Source organism: Siphateles boraxobius, unplaced genomic scaffold, assembly GCF_051911475.1.
Source record: "Siphateles boraxobius isolate OS27281-9 unplaced genomic scaffold, OSU_SipBor_1 6, whole genome shotgun sequence".
NCBI classification, from domain to species: Eukaryota; Metazoa; Chordata; class Actinopteri; order Cypriniformes; family Leuciscidae; genus Siphateles; species Siphateles boraxobius.
In genome coordinates this window covers 20,561,784-20,578,610 of record NW_027509186.1, presented here as the reverse complement: position 1 = coordinate 20,578,610, position 16,827 = coordinate 20,561,784, and the positions used below count along the sequence as shown (strand labels likewise).

The 16,827-nt window shown below is 36.6% G+C and overlaps 1 protein-coding gene across 1 annotated transcript; it reads left to right on the top strand.

Moving 5' to 3' along the window:
* Positions 1-2,875: 2,875 nt before the first annotated feature.
* On the top strand, positions 2,876-3,520 carry or40a1 (odorant receptor, family 40, subfamily A, member 1). Its single transcript, XM_077209056.1, is given in 3 exon segments — positions 2,876-3,311; positions 3,314-3,381; positions 3,383-3,520. Coding segments are annotated over 3 exon segments (642 nt in total).
* Positions 3,521-16,827: the final 13,307 nt, after the last annotated feature.

Genomic DNA, 16,827 nt, shown 5'->3' with positions numbered 1-16,827 from the left:
TTCCCAAGGTTTTTTCTCCTTTCTGTCACCTGATGGAGTTTTTGTTCCTTGCCACTGTTGCCTTTTCGCCTTTGTCGCCATGGCTTTCGGCTTGCTTAGTTGGGGGCATTTCATTTTGTATTTAACAATACTATTACAACATTATTTTCCTGTTATCTCTGTAAAGCTGCTTTGAAACAATCTCTATTGTAAAAAGCGCTATATAAGTAAATGTGACTTGACTTGACTAGATGTTAAATCTGTTATGGCTATTTGAAGGACTATTTTAACTATTGTCTTTATATAAACTATTACGATTTATAGGCATGTAGACTCAATGCTTTGGTTTTGATGTATTTTGATGCATGGTAGGGGGAAACAAGGAGGCGGGACTACATGGACACATGGTCAACACACCAAAGACAGAGCCATGTGGTCAGACACAAGACAAACAAAGAAACATTGAACAGAGACAAGACAGACAAGAATGTCAGGGGAGGACCCTGAAGACATGATCATTATAAAGGTTTTTTAAATTACAAAACCCATTCACAGACACAAATTTGAGAATCTGGATATTAGAAAGTTCATGATATAGTTAAATTTGTGAATATTTTGAAAAAAAAGGAAAAAGAAAATAAAAGCAATATATCTTTATACAGCAATATTGTGGATGCGGTGTGAACCATGAGAAGCATGATGCGCCGCCACGGAAATAATAAAGTGATAGGCTATGTTCTAAAATAACGATCGCCTACGAACAAAAACTACCCGAGGGAGAAAACGTCTTGCAACTTACAAATGCATTGACTAGCGCTGTCATTGGAAATCCCCTTAACTGTTAAAAGGACAAAGACAAAGACATTGCTTTCCTCAGTGGACATTCAAACTGATTTTGTGATTATGATTGACCAGAAGAAAATCAGCTGACCCTAACGCTTAGTCGATCACTCTCTCTCATTATACTCTTCATAATACAGTGAGCTTCAATGAAGCAATTCAGCGTTCCTTTGTTGCTAGTTCTCAAGTGACATTTTCAAATTAGTAACGAAGGCTTGGGCCATGGCGTAAGGAAGTAGTTTCGCAAAAAAGAGGGTTTTTAAAGACACTCCTTTGTTGTTTCTTATTTATTTACACACTTGTGTCGTTTAACTGTTGTATAAATGCAATATCACACTCATAGCCATTGGATATGGCTTTATATCAGCACGGCTGTAATTGCCTAAGGCCAAATCACAGCCATGCTGATAAAGAGCGATACCGCATGAAAACGAGTGCTATTGTTTATATTATGCTTTTATTTTATGTTTTTATTGTCTTGGATGATGACAACATCTCTCCTTTGTTACTAAGAGATTTTTTTTATTTTTTTTTGTTTTGTCTCTATGGATCAAAGTGTAAAGACCAACAAAAGCTATTTGGGCATACTTACACTAATTAAATACACAAGAGAAACATTTAGTTTAATGACAAAACTTCATACAAGGTAATTATATTTTTGTTTGCACAACAGTGGTTAATTAGACCCATTAGACCCTGGTCACCAGTTTAGCAGGCCTTTAAAAATCTTTTTTCCTTTGACACAACCCGATTTGAATCCAAACTCAAAGAAAGATTTCAAGAGAGATTGGTGGGTATTTTATTTGTTTGTTCATTTAACTCCAATTTGCCATTAACACTTCTAATGATTTTGTCTGTGTGTTTTCTGTTACAGAACAATATCACTTTTCTTATGATTGTATGAAGATGTGGGATTAATATGAGAATTATTTTATATAATTGAAATAGAAAATAATAATGAAACACTTTAGTGTTAATTCACTCCCTATATCCGCTCATACTTTGTGTAGTCAAGTCAAGTCACCTTCATTTATATAGCGCTTTTAACAATATGGATTGTTTCAAAGCAGCTTAACAGTGATAATAGGAAATTAAAGTAACAGAGATTGTTTTGGCTTTACAGCAGCTTTTGAATGAAGTTATTGTCCAGCTAAAGTAAGTTTTTGATTGATTCACTTCCGTTGCAAAGATCATTAGTTAGGGGCCGCTTACACAACACCATTTTAACTGAAAGCAGAAAACTCTAATTGCATTCTGGCCGTTCATTTGCACGACAACGAGAATGCAAACTTTGAAATAGGTTCCAAGGTGAAAGTTTTGATTTTTTTTTTTAAACGTTGTCATATCCGTGTAAATTTAAAAAACGTGAATCTGTGAAAACAAGCACATCCATATTACGTGTTTAGTCAATAGATATGCGCGTTTGAATATGTATGTGCGCAGGCGTGTTGTATTTCTTTACAAATTGACATTTTATTTGTCTGGCCTGAATAATACAGAATTTTTAGTTTCCGCAGATCCATGCGAACTGGAATCATTTTGATAACGTTTTTTTCTGTACAGAGGTAAATGAAAGGGAAGGAGGCCTTCACATGGGACATTACATAAAATGTAACATTTCATAAAATGTTATATTTGAATTTGAATTTTTTTAGGGCTGAAAACCTTTTAATTGTTTAATGATAAGTTTTGTTTTTCAGATTTGAAAGTTCAAATGAATTTTTCAGTTGCTTTCAGCAATGGAACTGATTCTTTCAATGAGGGATTTTATCTAACTGCCTTCCGCTCTTTGGCGAACAAAAACTATCTAATTTTGGCCTTGGCGATTATCTACATCATCACCTTGCTGGGTAATCTTGCTCTTCTGATTGTCGTCCTAATGAACTCCAGCTTACAGAATCCCAAGTATCTTGCTGTGTGTAATCTAGCTATTGTTGACATTTCAATGAATAGTGTTATAATTCCTCAAATGGTGCCTGTTTTTGTGTTCAATCAAAATCATGTTTCATTTGGAGCATGTTTCTCCCAAATGTTCTTCATGCATTTTTTTGGTGACATGGAATCTTTCTCTCTTGCTCTTTTGGCGTATGACCGGCTGATTGCAATTTGCTGGCCCTTGCGTTACTCTACCATAAACACCAACCTGAGGATGCTGCTTATAATTGGAGGGATTTGGTCTCTAGTAATTCTGCTGGAGATTTTCCCAATCAGCCTCGCTGTCAGGCTTCCTTATTGTGCCTCCAGAGAGGTAAAAAGCTGCTGTTGTGAACACAGTCCAGTATACAATTTGGCTTGTGCAGACACCTCTTACAATCGTCGGCTGGGTACAGCTAAGTCATTGACCGTTTTGCTAGGGCCCTTGACTTTTATTATTTTCACCTATGTGATTGCAGTGGTTGTTGTGATGCGGATTGCATCTACAACACAGCGCTGGAAGGCCATTCACACCTGTTTCACTCACCTGCTGCTGGTCCTGCTCTATTACATGCCAGTCATTCTGGCATACGTACTAGGGAACCTGCGTTTAATTCAGAATGTGGACCTTTTCACAGCAATTCTGACTGTTTCTGTTACCCTCCCCCCAATGTTAAACCCAATCATCTACAGCTTAAAGACTGACGAACTACGAGGCAAGATAGTCAAGCTTCTGGGAAAGTCAAAAGTGGCACAACAGATCATTAAAAATGAGGCCAGTGATTAACTCTCTTATTGTAGAAATCTTTGATTTCAGCCCTATGTTACACATAATTAATGTGATGTCCAGCAGATGAGGATGGCAATGTTTCCCAAGCATAAATTATCTTTTTCATATCCCCTTGATTCAAGCCCATTGGCATTTATAAATATCACATATCTAGATTTTTTTATTCAGTCATTTACAGAAGACTATGAGGAAATCAAAATAATTAGTGTTTCATAATTTCATCACAGAGGTAAGACCCACTGTCTTTAGAAAACAGTTAGCAATACTGTGACTTTAAAATGAGTTAAACACAGCAACAACAAGCACATTAAAAGTACTTCTTATACAGCAATCTTTAGTAATGTTTATAATCATTTGAAAATGTGAAAAATGTATGGTAATTTGTGCAAGTTATTGTCTGTGCATTCAGAATGGAGCACAAAACAATACATTTAAAATGTACTAAAAATAAAATGCAATTCCTTGCATATTTTACTGAAATATCACGAAAATGTATACTCTTGCTTTCCCACTAGATGGCAGAAAAGACCAGAAACAATGCCCCTGCACTGACTGCTATGTTCTCTGTTTAGATATGAGAAGAAGTGTTCACAATTTTTATTTTTTAGTAGGCCTTTGTCCTCTCCTTACTCATCATAGGACCAAGGAAAAACATTCCTTATGCCAAATCCTCAAAGAACATTCTATTCTATATTCTGATTGTTTAGTGTTGGCATGATGCAATTCTGTACAATAGTACATTTTCTAGTACATTTTCACTGTCCTACCATATGCTATATAATAAAAATTAAATATATGTATAATAATTTGAATATGCATGAAACACATGTTCGACCAAACAAACAATGTTATATAAATCGAATCAGGGTAGATACTATAATGATAACGAGTCATTCTCTCTCTCTCTCTCTCTCTCTCTCTCTCTCTCTCTCTCTCTCTCTCTCTCTCTCTCTCTCTCTCTCTCTCTCTCTCTCTCTCTCTCTCTCTGGTGTGATTGTTGGGGGTGAGCGTGCGGATTGTGTGCTGTGAGTGCGTTTGGAATTTGTGAGTGAAACTTTTCTCTCTTTTTTCTGGCTTCTTTGTTTGTTTGTTTTTTGTGTATTTTTGGTTCATATTATAGTTGTTTTGGCGCTCACAAGGTTTGGGCTCATTGACCCGGCATTATGGGGTGAAAGTGGCGGCCGCTAGTGATGGCAAAATGAGGCTTCCTGAACCACTGAGACCTCGCAGCCCATTGCTTCACCCAAAGGTTCATTACTCGAAGCTTCATTCAGCATTGCTCACTAGCGACAGCTAGCTACTGTGCAAAGAAATAGCAGACAATTTTTTTTTTTATTGCTCAAACGTAAACAACAGTAGCTATACAAAGTATACAAAACATAAAACTTAATATTACCCTTGCCCAGGGGATAGGCATCACATACATTCAAATAAATTGTAAGTTATACAAATATTTCTAGTTTTCATAGCCTTTTTGTTCAACGAACCACTAATTAGTTTTATATATGATAACATATCACAATGAAAATGTTTAAAGGCCGGCTTTTGTTTTATATATTTGCACTTGTGGATATAGAATTTAGCTTGCACAATTAGTACATTTATCCACCTTATTCCTACGCCCCATGACGCTTTGCGCGAATTATGGGTGTAACTTCCGTTAAGCTGTAAACAATCAGTGAAAGGCTCGCTCTATGAACGCAATACGTTAAAAAAGTGTCACAATGAGATGACATTAATCGACTCGCCCTTCAACCATCGAACATTAAATGAAATTTAAAAGTTTAAAAGAATCAACAAGGTCAACAGACCAAAAATAGCCCCAAGAGCGCGAGTCTTTGGTAAATATCACTGTAGTAGGCAAGTATATATCTGTATAACAGGCCTTAATCAAAAATGTTCATTAACTTCAGCATTACGTGACACTATATCAAAGTGATTTCCGTCATTTTGACAGATTATAAATTGCATTTACCTGTGAAAACAAACCTGGAAAGAAACGTGAGGATTTGAGGAAAATAACGAGAGATTCTTCGTGCATTCCAGTGAATTATTAACGTAAATTAAATTCGGGAGAACAGACCACAAATGTGCCGTATATGTTGTACTTTTTCATACTTTTACAGCGGATTGCAAAGGAAAAAATAAAAATCATCATGAGGAAAAGAAAGCAGCGACTGAAAAGAGCTCTTGCCATAGATATTCTTGTTATAACATGTCACGTTAAAATACCAAGTATAACGTTATTCTCATGATGTCTGAAAATAAATCATGAAGGAAAATTGACAGCTCATCCAGTCAAACTGACGGATCAGCTTTATTTGAAGGGCAACCTTATGATTTGAAATGATTCGTTTCAGCCTTTTTGTATGGAAGTTCCCCAAACCGGAAGTGCCACCCATAATTCAAAACGCAGTAAGGTCGTCAGGAATAAGGTGGATAGTGTTGTGGCAAAAATTCTGTTAAACATCATCACTTCGTAAGAGACACTCAGAGTCAAATTAATAAAAAGAAAAGTATTTATTCTTGCAAGAATAGGTTCAGTCTAGTACACAGAAGTTACGCTGTGCAAGAGAGTGACACACAACAGGAAGATATGAGACAGCCTTATTTCTGTTTTCAAGGTTCCTCCTCACCCGCTGTACCTTTCACCCACTCAGATAAGGTCCTTACTGCTGTTCAGTTTCTACTTAAAGACACAAACTGGTACTGAAATAAACTGGCCAAAACTGACCATCCCTAAGGTCAGAGGTCCTGTCCCATATGTTCCTGAAAAGTCACGCACAAGCACGTACACACATATACTTTTATACATTGAATAGGTTCTTTCTCTTATGATACCTGTTTGGGATCAATGACTATTAAAATTTCCACAACAATTCCCCCCTTTTTATCATTCAGATTACCCAATCATAATAATAAAAATAATAGAACAAATTTTAAGTCATTTCATCACACTTATACTCTTCATCTCTGGTTTTCACATAACTGACCACTCTCTTAAACATTTGTGAAATAACATTTGGAAAAGTAAAAAGCTTAGGCTGTTTTTGTGGGGATAGTCCCTTAAGTATTAGCAAGCAAGTAAAGACTTTATCTGCGGCCGGGCTGAATGAATAAGCACTGTTATTGCACTCCCGACCTAGGTCGGACCCTCAGTCACCTCAGTATAAACAAGAAATAGTGTATAGTTTAAGTAGGAAACACATCAATATAACACCCTGGTTATCATTACACATCTTGAAACCCACATGGCATTTCAACAGGCTAAGAAATACGAAGAAATAAAAGTAGAATAAAATCCCTCATTTCGACCCCTCTCCTTGTACGTCATCACATAGCGGATAACCACAGCTTTTAACCTTCTGTTCATATCAAAAACATTCATAGAAAGAAAGAAAAAGAAAAGGAAACATACACTTTAACACATGTCACAGTAGCTCCCACTACTTGTATCATCATATTTTGTTCATCCTACTGAACAGACATCCCAGCTTTAACCAGTCTCTGTACTGAGCTGGAAACACACATTAAAATTCATGGTAAACATAACAATATTGATAATCCTATCGCTGAAATTGGTAGTACAGTACCCCCAACCCCCCAAAGATTAACCAATCTTATCCATTTACCATCAGTCCACGCCCATTTCCATACATCGCCTCCATTTTCCTAACCATATTTTCTTAACTTTTAACACCATATTTAATATATCCTGAAAAGGTTTTATATTTTTTTGTCCATTCTTTTAACCAATGTAGTTGTTCAAAATTAACTCTAATATTTCAAATACGGACCATCTTTTAGCTTATTACCATACATATTCTCCCATGATCGGCCTTTCTTACCCTTAATGGAAAGCCTAATCATCAAGTTTCTTCAATAATAATCCCTATAATTTACCTGTAATATTTTCTAATGAATCTTTAACCAATCAAATAATTTGATCTAGCCCTATTTTGATTCAATCAAATAAAATCATCAAAATCATCACAAAAACAAATTATTTTGTTAAACTCAAACCATTAGTTGGTGCATCTTCCTCCAGGTGTGTTGGTCATCTCGTTTGCCCCATGGACATTCCGTCTTCACCAGGGTGACTCTTTGCGAGTCGTTGCCGTAGTCTTCCATCGCCGGTGAGGGAGGCTGTTACTAGCACGAGCCTTTGACCCCTCACGTTGTCCTCATATTTGATTGTTGAGGCCTGTCGGTGTAGTCTAAGGTGAGAGGCTTCGACCCAGGTGTCCCACTCTCCAACCATTTTCTGATCATTACCAGATTTGCCCCTTAGATCACGATGTACCCCTACTGGAGTGAACCATCTCCTGCTTTGACCTGTGAATGAAGACCTTAAGGTTTTGTTAGTGACCGCTTGTCTGGCCGGTCGTGCCTATTGGTGTGACCTGTGGAATCAACAACCTGAAACATTATCTCCGGATAATTTCTTGCTCACTTAATAGCACTTGGGGTCCTTTTACCCTGAAAAACACTCAACCCACTTTGCTCATGTCCACAACACAATATTTATACATTTGGAACAGAATTAGTTCTGTTTTCTGCAATCCTTCCTGACATTCTGCAAAAGGAAAATCTTAAGTTATGCGCTGCGCAGGTGTGGCCTTGTTTCTTTCTGCCACAATAACAATCTAGGCCAGGATAGTTAGTCAAATTCATCCATAACCATTATTTTATTGGGCACATTCTGCCCTGCATCAAAAGTCTGCATGCTCTGTAAAGAAAAACAAATGTCGAGGTTATTTTCAGATAGTAAAGTACACGTAGTTTCTTTTGTCTGCTGTGCTGCCACGGCCTTCGCTGCTGCATCTGCCCTGGCGTCTCCTCTTGAAACAGTCCTGCAATTTTGTTATCAGCGTGTGCGGCACACTTACACACAGCAATTTTGTTAGGGAGAAGAATGGCTTCTTCCCAGGCTTTTACCCTATTAAGCCCCTTGTCCTCCCAACATATACCGTCCCTTAATAAACCAAATTTTGTCAATTGTTATCAAAATTGTTACCATCCCCCCTTTTGATGCATGAATCATCTCGTGCATCAATCTAACATAATGGTGTTTGGATAAAGTTTGCCATCAACACTAACCCAAATGTTGTCCCAAAGCCAAAATTCCTCCAGACATCTTTCTCTGCCTCTGAAACAAAAATATGACTTAAAGCCACAAACACATCTTCTTATCAGAGTATTTGGAGGGCAACGGCCCTCAGTCTTACAGTGTATCCTGCTTTTCAGGCCTGTTGTTTGGTCTCTTAATCCCGTCATCTACAAACATTGTTTCTGAAAATTCTGTTTCAATTGTTTCTGTCAGGTCAGGTCGTGCTGTACAGACTTGGTCAATGTCAGTCAAACAACATTTTCCCCCTTTTGTTCACAATATTCATAAATGTGAAGGACTCTCTGGATAATTTGATATTGACTTAGCCAATATGTCACTTTGTTATTGTCTGCAAATCTATAACATTTTAGTTTATCTCAACCCATGATGGACATCTCTCTACAACTTCACAAATCCAATTTACATAAATGCTTTTAATCCATAGATTGATTCATAATTACCAGTAGCAGACAGAGCTGGATAACTAATCCATTTAAAGCTCGTCCCATTTTCTGCATCATCTTGTCATCAGATTGACTCAAAACTATTAGCTTCCTTAAAACTTGTCATTTGCCTTAACCCATCTGTAATGATAAAACCCTCATTCCAGAGGTTAATGACACAATATACACACTATTCAGACACAGTATTCGTACCCCAAACTAACACATACAAGACAGAGTGCAGTCACCATCACACACACTCATATTAGACACATATTTTAACTGTTCATTTTTAATGTTCGCTTTTCATTATATCATCTCTAATAAGATTTAAATTTTAATTAAGATTTGAAACTTCACATTTTACTGTAGCTTTTACCTAATTTTACATGGTCTCTTAACCTGTTTCAAAGCATGTCTGTTCATTATTCATTTGATTTTTGAAAAGTCAGCTGGATTTTGGTTCATTATCACTATTTTGCTTCAGCTTGCTCTAGCAGGCCGATAACAGAAAGACAGACACAGTTACCATCCCTTCCTCCACTCAAGCAGTCTCTCTCACTATAAACAAATAATCTTTTCAACAGCCTCCTAAGACTGTAATTTAGACAAAATGTAATATTAAAGTCATTACATTAACCTTTTACCATTCAGCTTTATTATCCAGACTTTTCTCAAATCTACAAAGCTGTCTTCATCTTTAGCCACCACCATGCCTAACGACCTTCAGGAGTTAAAACTATGTTATAGACATATTAGCTCAACATTAACTCTTCTATACATTTTACTTGCCCATATGGCAACCAACATCATGTCCCTCATATAATTAAGTTTTGTTACTGTCTCCGCAGCAAATAATGGCAATCACCTCATGGAATCAGCTGGCTCCTGAAAGCCCACTCCCGTTAATCTCTTTATCTCTAATTTTCTTCTCTTCAGGGTGTCGTCCCCTGGCATAGTTGCAGACACTTGTCACAATGAAAAACAAGCCATACAATCAATGCGGTTTCTGGTGAGTGGTATAGAGGAACTCACATTTCTGGGTCAGACTGCCGTAACTTCTCACAGCCCATCTCACCTCTCAATGCTCTGCTGACCCCGGTGGCCTCCAGTAATCAGCGCTCAACTCTCATACCTTTCTCACAAATAACACCTCCATCCGGAGGTGCCCAATGTTCGTGACCCCCTGCGTTAGGCTGTCCCCTGGCCAGGAAGATCATCCCGTCATTGAGTAGCCACTCGTACACACGTACAGACTGGTGACCGCTCTTTCCCAATACAATCAGTTTTCTTCAACAGAACTCAGCTGTTTTCTGGAGCTTAGGAAAGGCACGTTCAAGAGTCACCAGAGCCATTCTGATTGCCTAATAGTGTTCACAGGGAGACAGGTTAATAACAACAGTATTTAATCACTTAAATCCATTAACTATCTTAAAAGCACCAACTTAGCTACTTAGACTATACTCAGTGAATTTAGATCACAACCGTACATTCAGTGTACTTCATCTGTAGCCGGAGCCATCGGTCCTGAATGGTGGAGACTAAAATGAGACAAAGTTGTTACTGGTCCTAAAATACGCTAATCAAAATGTCACCTCTATCGTTTAAGGTCTGTATTATTATTTTAAAGACTTCTTTAAAGTCATTCAGTTTTACATTTAAAACATTTACAAATAGCCCTCTGAACGCCAATTGTTTCTTTAAACATCTCTGTGTCTATGATTCTCAACTGAAACACTGTGCTTTACTTATTATCACAGATGTCAGCTTTTAGCTGACTCATTGAATTAGAGAGACTCTGAGACATTCGGACTGGTACACTGCTCTCTCATATACTTCTAACATCAAACTTTTATCTACCATCTTTTAACTCTATCCCAGCTTAAGGCATCTTTGCCAGAAATTACATGTGTTTTCAAATAAACATAGTTTTACAGTTGTCCTTTGCCCACGTCAGGGAATCTAGACATTACAAATTTCCATTCAGATTGAGTCTCTGTCGCACTGGCTGTTTCAGCCACAGCACACATCATATTTAGATAAGCGAACTGTTTCATTACAGCCAATAGCAGACTTATCTTTTGAAAGCAAAACATCAGCTTCTAGCTCTTTCATGGTCAACTTTTCAAGCTGTTTGTTTACTCAGATGCCTTTCAACACATTTTACATTTAGCAACTGTTAATTCAGTAGCCTACTACTTCTGCTTATTTGTTCTTACATAAAAATAATTATTCTAGTTCTCAATAACGTTTCACATTTCTCAATCACCATAGTTTAATATTTGACTTAAATTTTTCCTAGGAGTTTATCAATCTCCAATCGGGATTCACACTAACCTTTACGAGGCTATCACACTCTGCTTATGATACATTTTGATACACATACATCTTTTGCAGTTATCATTTTCCATGAGATTAGTCTCTCTATATAACCTAAACCCTTTTTTAAAATGTTTAATTAACACACAATCATCCTTTTAGTTACTTTTATATATTTTATCACATTTGTTGGAGTCATTATCTGTAATTTTACCTCAACCTTTATTCATCAATTCACTTATAAAAATTACTATTATAGATCTTTTCTTCAAAAGGATTCACTTTAAGAGTTCAATCCTTTGACCTTGTTTTTATCTCTTGTTCCTTCTCAGACGAAAATGTTAATATCATCATATTAAACACCGATCTACTTTCAAGCCCACATTAACACCAGAAATTTATATCACTTAATTACACTTCGTTTATTACACATTCTCGGTGGGCATTTACAGTTACATGTTAGATGGTCCTGCTGACCACAATTAAAACACTCTCTGTCATCTAGTGGGTTCATGTGTCAGCCTCAACTACAGCATCAGACACCTGTCCTTGACTATAGTTTGATCACTGTGAGCTTGCAAACGGCTCCAACTTACTGCACACCCTTGAAGCAGTGTGTGTCCCATTCAGGAATGTAAACAGAGCCACTGATTAAGCAGTTCTCTGTATTCTTTTACAGTCCACCAGTGGCGGATTTAATCACAATAGCCAAATCATAATCTTCATCATTATCATTGGCCGCACATTAATTTTAATAAGCTGCATCGAAATGCTCAAAATATTCTAAGTTGTTTTCACAAAGTTTTCGTTTAACTTTAGTCATACTTGTCCAGGGAAATTATCCACGACCCATAATTTCATTTATAAAACAGACAATATCTTTTGCTTCAATTACTTAATATCAACAAATATCCAACATTATACATTATTGATTTCCAGAATTTTTGGTCAAAGTTGTCTTTACATTTTACTAATTTGGTATTATCATCAACAACCCTAATTACAGAACAAGTACATATCTAACATCCGGGAACCGGGCTGAATAATCAAACCCTGTTGCTGTACCCCCAGCATAGCTGGACCCTAGGTTCAAAACACAATGGTTATCAAACTAAAACTAAACCTAATTTCAATCATTATTTTACCATTAAAATATAGAATTTTTCCCCATTTTGCTTAATGAAACATTCCTTATCTTTATATCACATTAATCCCCGTTAATCATACTCAATGCCTTATTTTTATTCTGAAACTCATTTTTCATACCATTTAAACAGTTAATTTGACTTCCATAAATTCTGTCAGACATTTTATTTTCATCACATATAGTTTTCTACTATATTCCTTCTCAATCTTTCCCTACATGTCCAGTTCCTTCTGTATCCTCTGTTCTACATGCTAATTCTTTCTTTTCTCTACATGCCAGTTCCTTCATTATCTAACCAGTACATGATTGTTTGCTAACAATCCCCACACACATATCTCACACACCAACCTTTTTGTTTTTCACTTCCCTCTTCCATCAAGTCTCTCACTTACAGTTCCCTCTATTTCACACAGACAGCCTTATAGCTGCTTGCTACTTCAATCCTTATCATGTAAATTTAAGTTCTCAGACATCTAATGTCATGCTTCCATTTACTGGATGAAGAAGTAAAAACTTTATTTCTCCTGGCAGTTCAACTTTTTTTATCTGCCCCTTTAAGACAACAATCCATTGTTTGTCCACATTGCTTACACATGTTGAACACAGCCATAACAACCTTTTTTGTTTCTCACTGCCCTGTTCAACTGATTCTCGCACTACTTTCAGTCTAGTTGTGCTCAGTGTTCCCTCCCTTGGGAAATAATGGTATTTTCTCAGTTTTTTCAATATCTAAAACATAAATTTTCCCCCATAATTTTCTCATTTGATAGAAAAACCGGTGTATCAAATTTGCATGCTTACCTTGAGACTTCCCCATATTGGCTGCTTCTCTGTTCTCTGTGGATTTCTCTTCAACGCGCGTTTTCCTGATCTGTTAGGCGTCCCCAACAGACCCGATTTTTTCTTTTAACCCAAATCGGTCGGGTTGCACTATTAGTGCCCTCCTAATTAAGGTTTACCAAAAACTGTTCTGGTTCCCCCTAATTAGCCTCAGTACCTAAAAACAATTTGCTCCGTCGTGGAACAACTAATTTTCAGGTTACCTATCTGTTTGAAATCTCTTGATCTGTTACAGACCTCAATTAATCTCAGATAATTTTCTCTCGTATCTGTTTGAAACCTCTTGATCTATATATAGATCTCAATTAATCTCAGATTACGTACCACAGAAACAGCCCTCAGCCAATATGGTTCACTCACATTTCATACCCGAAACAAAATACTTTTCCCCAAAAGAAAATATCTTAGACGTCTCTTACCAGAGATATGTTGGCTGCCACGGGTTCGCTTTCTTTTGATTCCAGTGGAGCCCCTCCCGGACCCGACAGCGGTCGGCCCCTCTCGCTCAAGCTTACGAGGTAGAGCTGGAACTGCTCAGTCCAGGTGGCCAAACACCGTCCGCTCTCAGGTCCAGAAGGCACTTCCAAGGAATCCCACTTCTGACACCAAAATTGTTGTGGCAAAAATTCTGTTAAACATCATCACTGCGTAAGAGACACTCAGAGTCAAATTAATAAAAAGAAAAGTATTTATTCTTGCAAGAATAGGTTCAGTCTAGTACACAGAAGTTACGCTGTGCAAGAGAGTGACACACAACAGGAAGATATGAGACAGCCTTATTTCTGTTTTCAAGGTTCCTCCTCACCCGCTGTACCTTTCACCCACTCAGATAAGGTCCTTACTGCTGTTCAGTTTCTACTTAAAGACACAAACTGGTACCTGAAATAAACTGGCCAAAACTGACCATCCCTAAGGTCAGAGGTCCTGTCCCATATGTTCCTGAAAAGTCACGCACAAGCACGTACACACATATACTTTTATACATTGAATAGGTTCTTTCTCTTATGATACCTGTTCGGGATCAATGACTATTAAAATTTCCACAACAATAGTAAAGAATATATCTTCTTTACTTTGTTTTCTAAAAAAAACAAAATACAACATTTTCCCATTTCAAAGTAAAGTCCTTGTAAAGTTCTTTCATAATAAAGCTGCAGAAGTCCTTCCAGAAGGTTGTGGAGTGTGTGCAGATCCAAAAAAGGTGCTGGGTGGTCTCAGGGTGATTTCCGCAAAAAGAACAGTTCACATCAATGTCCCTTTTGAATTTCGTCATATAGTGGTTAGCAGGGTAGTACTTATGGATAATTTTAAAAGAAATTTATTTGACCTTGTTTGTAACAAAAAACTTTTGGGGAATTGTCCATACTTTTTTCCAGTTAATATCATTTACAAAAGAATTCCAGTATGAAACAACATGTGGGACACAGATCACTTCTTTCTGAAACAAAGAACGTACATATTTATTGTTATTTCTAGAAGAGGTCAGACAAATTTTACCTATATCTGAATCGATTGGATTATAGAAAGGAACTGAAGAGAGATTAAAATCAACACTTCTAAATAGAATTTTGACACCAGAAGGTATAGCATCATATACTATTGCATATTCTTTCGGTGAGGCTGGAAACTTATAAGTGTTTAAAAATTCTGTATACGACATAAGTTGTCCATCACTATTGAACAGTTGAAACACTAAAATAATCTGTTTCTCAATCCAGTTAGAAAAAAACAATGACTTATTCTTATACAGAATATCTCGGTTGTTCCATATAATATATTTATGGGGAGAAAAATTGTGCTTATATATGAGGATCCATGCTAACAAAACTTGTTTGTGAAATAAAGAGAGCTTTTCCGGTATTTTGTCTACATTGTAATTACACCCTAATATGAAACTCAAACCACCAAATCTAGAAAATATAAAGTTAGGAATAAAGTTCCAAATAGAAACAGGATTTTTAAAAAATAGTTTGGCCCAGTTGATTTTAAAGGTATTGTTTAGGGTAGCAAAGTCTAACACATTTAGCCCACCATGTTCATATCTATTCATTATGACATTTTTTCTGATGTAATGTGTTCTATTCTTCCAAATAAAGTTAAATAGCATACAATCAATATCCTTACAAGTTTTTTTGTCTACATGGACAGAAAGAGCTGCATATGTTAGTCGAGACAAGCCTTCTGCTTTTGAGAGCAAGACTCTCCCTCTTACTGTTAGGTCTCTCTGCAACCATTGATTTAATTTGGTTTGTGTTTTTTTAACAAGCGGTGGAAAGTTTAATAGGATTCTTCTCTTTTCATCTTTACAAATGATTAAGCCTAAATAATTCGCTTTCTCTCGGATGGGAATCTTACAAATATTCTGATCCTTACAATTCTCGACAGGTAATAATTGACATTTGCTTGAATTTAAGGTCAAGCCAGAAGCTGTGGAAAATTCTTCAATAATTTTTAAGGCAATAGGCACGTGACTGGCATTCTTAAGAAAAATTGTCGTATCATCAGCTAATTGGCTGATGAGTATTTCTTTACCTGCTATGCTAACACCTTTCATGATGCTATTAGAAATATGAGAGGCAAGAATTTGCATGCAAAGTAAAAACAGATAAGGGCTGATTGGGCATCCTTGTCGGATCCCACGTTTAAGATTAAATCTTGACGTTGTGCCATTTTTCATTCTAACGGAGCTATTAGCATTTGAATACAGGGCCAAGACAGCATTACAGAACATATCACCAAAGCCACATTTTTTAAGAGAGAGAAATATGAATTCATGCTCAATAGAATCAAAGGCTTTGTAGAAGTCTAAGAGGAGGATAAATGAGTCATCCTGTATCAAATCTGAGTAATCCAAAATGTCAAGAACAAGTCTGAGATTGTTAGAGATATGCCTATTCTTCATGAAACCAGATTGAGTTTCGTCTATAATATCATCTAATACCTCTTTTATTCTTCTGGCCAACACTAAAGCCATGATTTTATAGTCATTGTTTAAAAGACATATTGGTCTCCAATCGTCAATAAAAAGCGGATCCTTATTAGGCTTTGGGATTAGAGTAATGAGGCCTTGCGTGAGACTTGATGGAAGAGTACTCCTTTCAATACTTTCGACAAATACTTGTAACATGAAAGGTGCTAGTAGATCAGAAAATGATTTATAGAATTCTGATACCAGTCCATCGTTGCCAGGTGATTTATTATTTTTAAGAAGAGCAATAGCTCTAATAACCTCTTCTTTCGTAAGTGGACTGTCACAATAATACCTATCAGTGTGTTCTATCATTTTTACATTATTTATATAGTTGATAAATTTAGTCGCTGTATCTGCATTGTAGTTAGACTCATATAACTTTGAATAAAAGACATAACAAAATTGGGAGATGCTTTGGGCATCATCAGTGACAGTGCCGTTTATATTCAACTGATGAATAGTATTTGTCTTGGA